This window comes from Synchiropus splendidus, chromosome 13 (assembly GCF_027744825.2).
Source record: "Synchiropus splendidus isolate RoL2022-P1 chromosome 13, RoL_Sspl_1.0, whole genome shotgun sequence".
In the NCBI taxonomy this organism is placed as follows: domain Eukaryota; kingdom Metazoa; phylum Chordata; class Actinopteri; order Syngnathiformes; family Callionymidae; genus Synchiropus; species Synchiropus splendidus.
Genome location: NC_071346.1, coordinates 13,497,911 through 13,510,557, shown reverse-complemented (window position 1 = coordinate 13,510,557; position 12,647 = coordinate 13,497,911). Strand labels below are relative to the sequence as shown.

At 41.9% G+C, this 12,647-nt stretch overlaps 1 protein-coding gene across 2 annotated transcripts; it reads right to left on the bottom strand.

The window, feature by feature from the left end:
• Window positions 1–21: 21 nt before the first annotated feature.
• Window positions 22–8,179, bottom strand: tfa (transferrin-a). Of its 2 annotated transcripts, none has more exons than XM_053882301.1 (17): window positions 8,041–8,179; window positions 7,818–7,963; window positions 7,264–7,366; window positions 6,132–6,323; window positions 5,907–6,033; window positions 5,776–5,831; window positions 4,216–4,388; window positions 3,875–4,025; window positions 2,135–2,283; window positions 1,964–2,060; window positions 1,879–1,899; window positions 1,620–1,784; window positions 1,376–1,526; window positions 892–959; window positions 621–802; window positions 371–542; window positions 22–296 (listed from the first exon to the last, which is right to left on the bottom strand). In XM_053882301.1, exons 1-17 carry the CDS (start codon window positions 8,078–8,080, stop codon window positions 250–252), a joined length of 2,040 nt encoding a protein of 679 aa, XP_053738276.1. In that variant the 5' UTR covers window positions 8,081–8,179; the 3' UTR covers window positions 22–249. The 2 variants fall into 2 exon arrangements, with proteins under 2 accessions (XP_053738276.1, XP_053738277.1); XM_053882302.1 differs by having other exon boundaries at window positions 371–539.
• Window positions 8,180–12,647: the final 4,468 nt, after the last annotated feature.

Genomic DNA, 12,647 nt, shown 5'->3' with positions numbered 1-12,647 from the left:
AACACCAGCAAGAGGCCAAAATTGTGCATTAAAAAGACTTTATTTGGAAAAAGTGGGCGACATAAACAAAGATGATGGATTAAGTTACATTATTTTAACAGCCTGGAAACCGCTTCATGGAGAGACGAGGGTCGAAGACCTCAATAAGCAAATGAGAGCAGTGAGTTTGCAAGAACATGATCGGCAGTTGTGAGAAATGAGTGTCCGGTCCTGGACTCTCTGTTTCAGCCCCTCTGTCCACAGTGAACACTAGTTCCCCTGCTGACAGGTGTGGAAACTGCAGGCTACCTCCAGATCTGTCACAGAGAGAGTCATATACTCAGGCACACACATCCAAGTCAGAAGGAGAATCTCAGCGAATGTCTCAAACCTGAAGCTGAATCAGTGCACTTCCTCAGGGAGTTCATTGCATTCATGTATTCATCTCCCAAAAACTGCTGGTATGTTGTGCCAGCTGGGATCTCGCGCAGACACTTGGTGGAGTCCTTGAACAGCAGGTTGTTTCCTCCATCAGAGCTGAACAACTTGAAGTCACTGTTCTGCTGAATTAAGGAAATGGACGTCAGAGGGCAAAATAACATTCAATCTGTCAGACCAGAATGATGGCGAGAATGACTGACCAGCGTGTTCTGGAGGACTTGGACAACACTGTTGCGAATCTCCGGTCTGGTGACGACAGCATGGGCAGGGACATTAGCAAGGTGACAGGAAGCGAAGTCTGTGATCGGAACTGGACCCTCCCCCGGGCAAATCAGCTCATAGTCCTCTGCCTTCACGTTCAGGGCCCAATCTGGTCTACCACCTGGACACAAAGCAAAAGGAAACAAAAACTTAACGTATTCAATTAAAAAAACATTTTGTACCCTAAACAACGAAAAGACAGTTTCTTACCGCCAGTGACGTCCTGCACAGTTGAGTGTTTCACAAAGGCAACGTCTCCTGCCCCTTCAACCAGACACCTGGAACAACAACGCAACTTTGAGGAACAGAGGCAAAACAAGGCTTTCAAAGTCTTGTGTCTTTTTTGTTATTTATTCATTTTTAATTAAAACCAAAAATAAATATACTCATTCATTTAAAAAAAAGGAATTTCACCCAAACTGTCTTGTATAAAATAACATAAAAGGAGGCGGATTGGTATTAAATAAAGATATGTTTTATCATTATAATGCTATTTCTAAAGGGCAACAAACAACACATAATACATTACTTCAATTAAATAAGAATGACAATCTGTCTTCACTTGTGGAAGAAGCAACACAATAACAAACACAGCGGATTATACAAACTATCATGGAGCAATGAACATTCATCAATGTATTTGGTGACTGTATTATGCTGCTAATATTCAACGTGAGATGTGAGAGTGACTGACCTGAAGGCGCCGGTGTAGCCGTAGTAACGCTCGTGAGAGTTGGCCTGGCACTTGTAGGGGTCTCCCACTGCTCTGCCGCTGCCGACACACTGTGAGCAGAAATGAGATCCAAGCACTGACCCGGGAGCACAGCCACCGCTGAAGAACTTAGCTGTGGAGACGAGAGGCGCAGCTCAGTGTCTTCGCATCATGAATATGTGTAACAGTTTTCCCTGTATAACATAACAACAGTCCCATGACTCACTGAAATCACAGTCAGTGGTCTGTTTGTGGATTTCGCCCATGGGAATGTTCCAACCAGCAGTTCTGCCCAGTCCAGTGTGGCACGATCTTTTTCCTTTCAGGTTGTTCCACGTCACGCCTGAGCCCTTCTTTACCACGGCAACAGCGTAGTAAGAAGAGAAGGGACCTGTGTGAGAGGAGGGGGTCTCATACAGTCATGCATACAGAGGAGGATATGTTAAGAGTGTAGAGTTTGGAGACATGCTGGGCACGTCTCTTACCTGCAGGGTTGTTGCACAGAGCTGAAGGGAAAAGAGAACAAGTTAAGAGATGTTGCGTGGATGATCACTGTGAAGAGGTTTTCACCTTCTTTGTACTCCTCTGCCATGGCAGGAACCAAACCACATTTGCCAGCTGTGAACACCTGGCCACCGTCCACTGCCATGGCATCGGCCACTGAGTGCTAGGGGTCAGCAAAGATGTCAGCACGGTCGGAGTGAGAAAAGAGTCACGACGGAAATGGGTCTGGAGGTTTACCACAATCAAGTTGAGACAGTCTTTCACTGTGTTGGCCTTGTGGCAGTCAATGTTGTCGTCCTCCATTCTCCAAGCGCTGCACTTGATGAACTCGGCCTCCCCCACAACACACCATTTGATCGCAGACGACACAGTACCCACATTGGTGTCTGGAAACAAACAAACATGAGGTCAGAGGTCAAACAGTTTCAGCTGTTAATGAATTAAAAGTAGGCAAATGAAAAAGCTAGGAATATTTCAAAGGGATTCAGGTGCTGTTGGAACAGGAGCAAAGGACTGATGTGCAAAATTGCACTGAGAGGAGATAAGATTTTTCACACAGATCAAGTTGGGACAGTTGGGTAGTTATCCTTGTCTCGTCATTGACTGTTTATGCTCTCAATATATGACAGATTCTTTTCCTCATACTGCACTTGAAGTCAAAATAAAACGCAGTAGAATAATTTTTGGCCCATTCACTGTCAGTCTCATCAAAAATGTGGTGGAGATTCTGGGAACAGAAGAGGCTTATTGCTTGATCTATATAGGAATATATACTAATATTTATTTTAAAAAATATAAAGTTTAATATGCCTGGTCGTCACATGGCTGGTTGCCAGAGCTTGTATTCTTACCATGTTTGTCCACGTCTGTATTGTTTGATGGATTAGATAAAATAAAATGACCACAATTGGGATGTCGTTAAACAAAGTGTACTACTTTAAATCGGAATAAATACAGCCATTTTTGCTATCGGTGTCCCGTTTGGGTCCAGTTGCAAAGTCTGATGGAGAAGAATGGACTTATACATTGCAAACGACATTGTATTTTGCTGATAGAAATGTTACGCATGTGGTAGAATGAGCCATCAAACCCTTCACTTCAATTTTCTGTGGCTATCATAACATAAAAAAACAAACATCATCCCGCGGCAGGTAGGACACATGCAGTAAGCAGATACACCGGTGCTTTAGTTGTAGCGGGAAAAGAAACTGAACACTAACTACACAATTTAAAACTTACACAATGCAACCACTGGGTGACATCATAATATATCAATAAAATGAGTGAATTTCCACTCATCCCAAACTTTTTTTTTCAAACTACAGATACAGAGGACAAAATCATCGAGAGGGGTATTTCATTTTGAGAAAAGAAAATTGTTATTTTCTTCCCTCCACACTTCCCTTTTGCATGAAAAAATGTCTGCAAATGTGTACTTTTTTAAACTCATTCGGTTGTAAGAATTGTTGGGGACAGTCATACAGTGTAATGGACAGAGAGCAAAGAACAGAGTGCAGGCACGAGTAGCGACATGGAGTTGGAGTGACTAGGAAGGACAAGATTAGAGAGCAGTGAGTGCAGACACGGCTCATGTAGAAAGGTTTGGAGAGGAAGTCATGGAGGCCAGAGCAGAGAGGGAAACATGACGGATGAAGAAGGTTGGAGAGGAAGGTACCAGGGTAAAATGAGACAAAGAAGGTAGCCAATTGTGTTTCATGGATGCAGTAATAAGTAAATGAAGAGTAGAGATGTGGAGGAGGATGTGTTGTAGTCGGTGCCCCTGATGGGAAATGCCATAGAAGAAGAAACTAAAGTGCCTAAATTCAGACTCTATGTGGATAAATGACTGAAAGAAATGATCAATCAAAACTATTCTTCATTGCTTTATATGTGGCGTCTATTCTGCTTTTCTTTCTTGTGGTTGTATAAAATGCTGGTTGAACAGAAACAAGCAATAGTTTTAATAAAGTGACAAACCTTTGCTCAGGGAGCGGACGATGCTCACGTACCGAGCCCCCAGGTAGAGCAGCGAGTCCGTGATGGCGGGGAGGCGCACCAGCTTCACGGTCGAGTCCTTGAACATCAGGTTCTTGGAATGGTATTTTGCGGAGGAGAACAGACTGAATTCCTAAAAACACAATGAAAATGTACAGTATAATTAGATCATGGCCTCATCCTTAACCAAACAAAGCAACTTCAATCGCGTATAGCGTGCACTAAAGACGGCGAACGTTTGAACTTGAACTATGATATAGTCGGAAGAATGTTCCTGTGTGTTTACTTGTGTTTAGCTGCAGTCTTAAAAATGAGATACTGACCGTAGAGGTGAGGGCTGGTTGCAGGCTGGTCCAGATACGCTGGGCCAACTGATCATCTTTGCGGGTGACCACAGCATGAGCAGGAACTCTGGCCAGGTGGCAGCGCTCGTAGTCATCGATTGGACGTCTGGAGTCGTCCTTGCACAGGAGCTCATACTCAGCCTTCTTGTCGTCTAAAGAGCGAAACAGTGTGTGATATCAACCAGTGTCGGGACTCACGCGCTATTAAGTAACGCTATATTTTGTAATAACAAATGTGCCATAACGCGTTCCTTTGGCAAAATTACCAACGCGTTTATCATTACTGTGATTTAAACGTGCTCGTAACTTGTTACTTCACATTCACAACTCTTCGAAAAGTTTAAAAAGCCATGTCCATAATATGCATTAAAAGCTTCTGTGGGCGTTGCAAAGTTTCGCTGGCCTGACGCCACAGGAGAAGCCACTGCAGCCAAACAGCAGTAGCTTGACTTGGGGACGCCTGTTGCACAGTCTTTATCTCAGAAGCAGCAGAACATACCAGTAGCAGCGATGTATGTTGTGGAAGACATACTACCTATCGCAGCTGTGGAGATGTGTTGCTGTTGAGATGATGGTCAGTATCGGTTTGGCACTAGTGTTTGTTCCTGCTACTACTAAGTGTTCTGCACTCTCACTGCCGTTGCACCTTTAGGTCACTAAGTGGCGACTTTGTAATGGCATTGCACTTGAAGTGGATTAGGGCTTATCGATCATAGACAGCCTTTATTACCTGACTGTCTAGTTTAGCAGGCCACACAAATAATAGTAATAGGTCCGATTCTGTTCCAACGTTGCTGGTTTCCGACCCAGCCTTATGACCATGACTGTTCTAAGATGATTATGTTTGAGTTCCACTATTTACAGTTTTAAAAAAGTTACTTGCTAGTAACTAGTTACTTTGAAAGTAATGAGTAACTTGAAGTGACAAAGTTACTTTTGAATGAGGTAACTAGTAACTGTAACTAAGTTACTAGCTTAAAGTAACTTGCCCAACACTGGATATCACAAACGTATTTTATATATTATTACAAGTAACATCCGACTTCCAACTGGGATCAGTTCCGACCAACCGGTCGAAAGTCGGGTGGCACGTACTGTAAGTCGAATGCCATTCAAAATAGCTGACGCGAGGGTTATAGGTTCTACTGTAGTGGTAGATGGCTGTGTGAGAGTGAGATGCTGGGATACTGTGCTGCCGTAACTGTTGTACATGATGCCAGGATGCTAAGTGCTGCGGTGCCAGACATTGAAGGTCGGAAGTCGTATGTTACTTGCATATATTATACTATATATTATTACAGCTCACTTTTTTAAAGAATTAACTCCTTGTTGATTATTCTTGCAAACAATGGGCATATACTCAACTAGTTGAATTTTAAATTTATATTTATCCCTATCAATATTTTTTTATTTTAGTCACGTCATGGTCACATGGTAAATTTCTTCGGGAAAAAAAGAAGACAGATTAATGGATATTCTGTTTGAGGTGACTCTAGGACGTGAATACAGTTCTATTCATTACACAGATGTGGTACTGACCTGGTACAGTCAGGTGTTTCACAAACGCCACATCTCCAGCTCCATCTTCCAGACACCTGTTACCATCGGTCTGTTACTCTCAGTCTAAAACAAAGAGTTTAAGTTTTCAGGGTGAATCATGTGGCACTGACTTGAAGGCGCCTTCGTAGTCATAGTAGAGCTCCCGGTGCGACCTGGTGCAGTTGTTTTTGCACAGCCGACACAGTTTATCGACCGATGCGCCCGGTGCACAGCTGGCTTCGAAGAAGTTGCCGACAGCTGGAAATAAGGGAAACAACAGAGCAGCAGTTGAACTTGGCTGAGCACTGAGCTGTATTTGCATGGATCAAATGCTGGTGACCACTGGAGGTCCTTACCCTCCTCAAGTGTACTGTTTTCCACTCCGCTCCACGTCAAAATGCCCATTGACAGCAGTGTTCCCACAGGAATGTTCCAGCCAGCGGACTTCCCGAAGCCAGTGTGACAGGATTTCTTCCCCTGCAGCTGGCTAAACTTGAATCCAGAGCCTTTCTTCACCACGGCAACAGCATAGTAACAACTAGCTGAGTCTGAATGACAACAACAACAATATTGGTTATGATTACAGGATTGAAACATCGACAACAAAACAGACTCAAATATATATATATATATATATATATATATATATGAGTATTGTAGAATAGGAGGAAAAAAGACAAAGATTAAGTCCACAATGCTAAATAGATGGAATTGTTGCAACTAAATTAAAATATGACAAAGCACGTTTTTTTAAACAAGACTGATGATATTAACTGAATCTTCAGGCACGTCTGAAGATATGTTGAGTTAAAGACCATTTTGTGTGACAAATTTGAAGTAACTTGATGTCAAAAAATGAAGCGCTTTTAATGAAGAAAAACAATCTTTACTAATTGTGTTGCAACAGGAAAACAATACTTGAATTACTACATGAATTAACAAAGAAGAAAAGAAAGGAAATTATGGCATCATAGTTATTATATTTTATGAATAATAATAATAATAATAATGACATAAAGTCACTTCTGCAAAAACTTGAAATTTGGAGCACAATATTTCTTTAACATACCCTTAAACTTGCATTCAGATGCAATTGTTACTTCTCATTTAAAAAACTCATAATTTAACTTTACAGTTATAACATTATGTCCTTTATCATACAGCTAGTTCCTTTTTTGAAGGGAAGGTGAGTGGGAGATGACATATTTCGCAAGGAAATGATTTTACTTACTACAGCCTTAAATAACAAACCAAAACTACGGCAAATTCATACACTGTATTTTTCTTCATTTATAATGTGTCATTTTAAACAACTCTTTTCAATTTCTTATTTTTAAACAAAGGAACGGCGGACTGAAATATTAATAGTAAATGCTTTGATCTCATTGTCAAATCTATATTTGCCTGCAGGGAGGCAGGAAGAGCTGAGGTACGCTCCTTGAGCAACAGTGGTGTAAATGATACTGTGCATAAAAAGCCTCAACATACTGCTTCCGTAGTCTTCAGCAATGATGGGATGCAGGTTGTAGTTATTCAGTCCGGCAGTGTAGATGTCCCCCCCATCCAAGGTGATGGCGTCCGCAAGACCTTTCTGGTGAAAGAAGTTGAGATGAAAAATACTAGCAGTTTCATTGAAATTGAATTGAGAATGTCCCCCATATTTCAACTCTATGAATTGGAATGGAAATTCTCGTTGATAATCTCAGTATATTTAAAAAAAAAACATGAGTTTCATTTTCTACATATGACTGATTTACTTTTTTTTTTTTACATTTTTTCATCAGAAAATAATTTTAAAAAAAAAACATCCTCTATAATACTGATGTTTTAAATTGACGTAGCATTTTTCTTTCAAACTAACGCAGTACCGCAATAAACAAGGAGCAAACGTCATATCATACAACAAACTTTGCAACAACACTGAGGGTTGATGGTACGAATCCCAGTGGGGGCAAAAATAAATGTTAAAAAAGCCTTCGTTAAGTGAACTATTTTATACGATAAATCGTCTTAACATTCCAGAGGAGGTTTTCTTTTCTCACCGAGATGTCGTTGATGCAGTCGATGGTGCTGGTTCGCTTCACGCAGGAGAAACCTGTAGCTACGGCTGCAAATGCCAAACACTTCTGATATTCTGCCTCGGACTTGACGCACCATTTCAACTTGGGGGAGTCAGCGAACACTGCGGCTGTGGAAGTAGAAACCCGTGACTGAAACGGCAGCCAAATGCACAATTGACGGAGTCACTTGTCAAGCGATGTTTACCGAAGCTGCCGAGCAGCGCCACGATCACGAGGGACTTCATGCTGGAGTCTCGGAGCCGGAGCAGAGAGTCCGACTCCCTCTGGACCTTTTATACATGGTGTCGGGGGGGAAAAGTTCAGGCAAGTTTCCTCATGAGCGCGTCCATGTGCGCGTGCCCGCGTGTGTACCTTTGAATGCTGGGAACGCGGATGACAGTGACTGATGAAACGCTGGAAATTTTTAAAAAACTTCTTCCTCAACGTCGACAACAAATGACACGCTGTAAATTGACCCCCAGGAATAACAGGATACGTGGGTCGTATTACCGACTGTTCCTATATTTCTATCAAAAGATACATTTCCTTGTGCAGTGACAATAGCAGATCATATTTTCCTGACCTTTTTTTTTTTTAAGAAACTCTTTTAAGTTACACAGTAAATGAATACAATATTGAAAAGACGGTGATGATATTAAAGAATAAACTTTAAGTATTTGTTGCAATCTGAAGTAATTTCCATCATTGGGGGAACCACAATGGAGGGCGATCTTCAGGGTGATGCCTCCACTAACTGCTACAGAGAGTCCCCAGAGTCATCGCCGGGCTCCCCACAAGATGGCACAGGGGTTAGGGCCAGGCACTTGACACTGGTTAGGGGTCAGCTCCAGATATTGGTGGGACCATCCTTCATCACATTCATCACGAGTCCACAAGCGTCTGCATCTTGGCGGCTGGTGCTTGAATAGTCTTCTCTTGGAGGCGCCTCTCAGTGCTCAGTTGAGGCACTTTTGGGTGGTGCACCTGGAGAGTCCATCCATTTCTCTATGACAGGTCCTGCTGAGGGCCTTAGGGCAGCTGCCAGACCACCAGGTGGACCGAGCCTGACTGGTTTCTATGTCTGTGGAGCACCTGGATATCCTGACATACCATCCACAGATCTTCAGAAAGGCCCTCAGTAACAAGATAGCCTGCTTCTTCCCATTGTCTACAGTGGTGGCTGGATATCTCACGGTCGGCCTTACCTTTAACTCCGCCAGCTTTAGGTAACACAGGTGAGTGAGGTTCTCTGGTGCTATATGACGCCTTGGATTGATAGGAACTTGTGACCCTCCATTCACCTAGAGGTGCCTCCTGATCCATAATAGATCAGGATCCAGTACCAGTGCAATGGGTCTGACTTGCAGGTAGTTGACCCTCAAACTTGAGGTTCTTCTCAGGATCGAGGGTGGAGCATCAGGCCAGTTCCTATGACTTGCAACTGCATGAGCCTGGCATCCTCTTCATGGCTGAGTGGTAAGAGGCATCAATACGGAGGTGTAGGTTGGGAAAAGACAATGCCATTCTCTTCCCATCTGGTGAACCTTCTGCTGAGCAGCATTCCCATACAAACCACAGCAGGGGGTGAGGGCTTTATGGCCCTTGCATAATATGGATCTTCCTGATTCACACTATGTGACTCATATCACTATGAAGGTGTAGGTTTCTCGGCGCACTGTACTGAAAATTGTACTGTACTGAAAAGAGGCCCCATTTTTTCAGTCCTTTTTTCCCATCCTCCAGGTCATGTGAGGAGTGCGACATTGCACGACAGGTGGTGCACTTTAAAAGCAACTATATCACATCGACCAAATGTGTTGCGTCCATACATATGAGAGGTGGAAAAAGTCAGATGGCTCTCACACTTGCTCTTTATCTGCAGGAGCAAGGCAGGTGGAAACGCAAAAGGTTCCAGGGAATCTGAAACAAAAATGTTCTTGTTCTTTTTTTTCGTATAATGAAAAGCATTTCCTGAAACAAAAACCGTCTGTTTGTCATCATACTTCATGAAGGGGACATTGTCTCAGAGATCAGAAAAATGAATGATGATATGCTTTGCAGGACAAACTGTAATAGGACCTCAGTGTTTACAGTGTCAACATTTCTCAACACATGAGCTAAGGTTGTATTTGCAGACCTACAGCACTGCTCTCTTTGCTCACATTTAGCAAGTACTGAAAACCCCCTTGTAAATTTCCCAACTAATGATTAAAGTACTCAACTGCATCGCTGGACGTTTTCTTTTCCTCTCAATGTCGGAACTGCTTAGATGTGTTTGTTTCTTTCACCCTGCCCAGAGAGCTCACTTTGGCTGGTCGTGTATGACTTGCCAAAAAGAGCTTTACCACAAAACAGACGGTCCGTGCCTAAGACACATGAACCCCTGCACGGTTCGCCGTTTTTCCCTGCTGAGATCCAACCTAGAGGAGCATCATCATGAACAGGCACACGTAGGGGGTTCAAATGTTTTCTACTAGATTTGACTCTGGCAACATTAAAACAAGATACTTGGCCTCACATTTTCTGTTCTTCAAGCCCTCGAACGCTTCTTGTGGCCGAGTGCTTGGACATTGACTGCGGTCCACAGGGCCAGCTTGACTAAGCAGAATCTACAAAGATAAGCTCAGAATCAATGAATTAGTCCGCTGCAACATCAGAGTTGGATGGAGGAGGACTGTTGGTTGCCTGCATGTACACCACTGTGGTGTCAGTGGATTTAGGCCAAGCACTGGTATCTAGAGTTCGTACACAACGTGGAGCTAAAGCCCCCTGAATTTTAACATCTCACTGAACATTATTAGGTCGGTAACGTTCCACCGCGCACGTCCTCCTCCGCCCCCCGACAGAGAGCATCGATTGCACATTAACTTTCATTGATATAATTTCAGAGAACAAGCCGATACACGACTGGGGTCAACACCCTGTTATCTAGTGTGCAGACCCGTCTACCTGGTCTGAAAGACAATGGCCTGATTACCTTTTGAATATAGTCACTTCCGGCCAGGCACCATTTGAGGCACGAACTTCTTTACCCCCCTTATTCAGGGGTCCTCTACACAGGTTAACCCATCGGGTGTCTGAAGCCTGCACTCAGTTCATTGTCAGTCTGGTGCTGCTTGTTTCAAACCGGATCAGTTATGTTGCATGTGCTTGACTTGGTCGGACCAAAAACCCGCACCCCCCAGGCCCTTTCAGGACTGGCTCCAAGACCCCTGCCCTCGATCTTCATTGTACATCAAACAATCCGCATTGATATGAGGATTCATATCTAAAATTGTGCATGTCTACTTTTTAAGTGACACCACAAAACAACTGAGTCGTTCAGCTATAGTCATGAAAATACTGTCACTTGTTTATGCCAGAGAGAGAGAGAGAGATTCTGCTTATATATATAAATTCTGCTTGGTCAAGCTGGCCCTATATATGTATGTATATATATATATATATATATATATATATATATATATATATATATATATATATATATATATATATATATATATATATATATATATATATAGGGAGACAGAGAGAGAGAGAGATTCTGCTCATATATATAAATTGTGCTTATTCAAGCTGGCCCTGTATATATATATATATATATATATATATATATATATATATATATATATAGAGAGAGAGAGAGAGAGAGAGAGAGAGATTCTGCTTATATATATAAATTCTGCTTAGTCAAGCTGGCCCTGTATATATATGTGTGTATATATATATATATATATATATATATATATATATAGGGAGACAGAGAGAGAGAGAGATTCTGCTCATATATATAAATTGTGCTTATTCAAGCTGGCCCTGTGTCAACTGAGTCGTTCAGCTATAATCATGAAAATACCGTCACTTGTTTATGCCAATACAGAAGCCCACGAACTGTACTTCCAATATTTGATAATTACTCTTTTATAAATAGAATATGTATCAATCTCTTTCTCTCTGTCTACATATACATATATATATATATATATATATATATATATATATATATATATATATATATATATATAGGGAGAGAGAGAGAGAGATTCTGCTTATATATATAAATTCTGCTTGGTCAAGCTGGCCCTATATATGTATGTATATATATATATATATAGAGAGAGAGAGAGAGAGAGAGAGAGAGATTCTGCTCATATATAAATTCTGCTTATTCAAGCTGGCCCTGTATATATATATATATATATATATATATATATATATATATAGGGAGAGAGATGCCATGGTCAGTGGAGATCCCACCAACTAGGTAAGTGGTATGGAATAAAGTGCTGTCAACAAATAAAATAAAACAACAATGGCTGATCACGAACTCAACAGTCTGCCGGCCGAGAAAAAAATAAGAAAAGAAAAGAAAATATAAGTTCTAGTTTTACCCATTAGAGGACAAAATAAGTCTGGTTTGCAGGCCAAACACTGCGGTCACTGAAGCAGAAAATGAAAGCAGCGTCTTCATAAGACTCGCCAGCAGATGGTAGCATAAAGAGCTCTCACATTTCCTGGTCGACTGCTGCCTTCGTTGCTCTTCGACACCAGCTGAAGACATGGCAGCTCAAATCGTCACTGACTGCTGAAACTTCACACGTCACTTGGATATCAAGGTCCACAGAGTCCACAGATGCCACGCTGGTGAGAAGTGTCTGCGATAAGCAGTGTAGATTTCTCGTTTTGGATGCACTGGCTGTTCTAAATTCCAAGAAATAAAGACTTGAAATATGCCATTTCATGTGTCATGAATCTAAAAATGGGCTTCACGTGTGCCTGCAGGTGAATTAATGATATCCACTACGTATCAAA

What these genes read in the sequence shown, in the direction of transcription:
- tfa (XM_053882301.1), bottom strand. Translation starts at nt 8,080, where the DNA reads ATGAAGTCCCTCGTGATCGTGGCGCTGCTCGGCAGCTTCG. An exon ending in ACTGTCTCAACTTGATTGTG is followed by an intron (nt 2,061 to 2,134) that starts GTAAACCTCCAG and finishes GCTGACCCCTAG; the next exon opens with CACTCAGTGGCCGATGCCAT. An exon ending in GTGCACTGATTCAGCTTCAG is followed by an intron (nt 297 to 370) that starts GTTTGAGACATT and finishes TCTCTGTGACAG; the next exon opens with ATCTGGAGGTAGCCTGCAGT.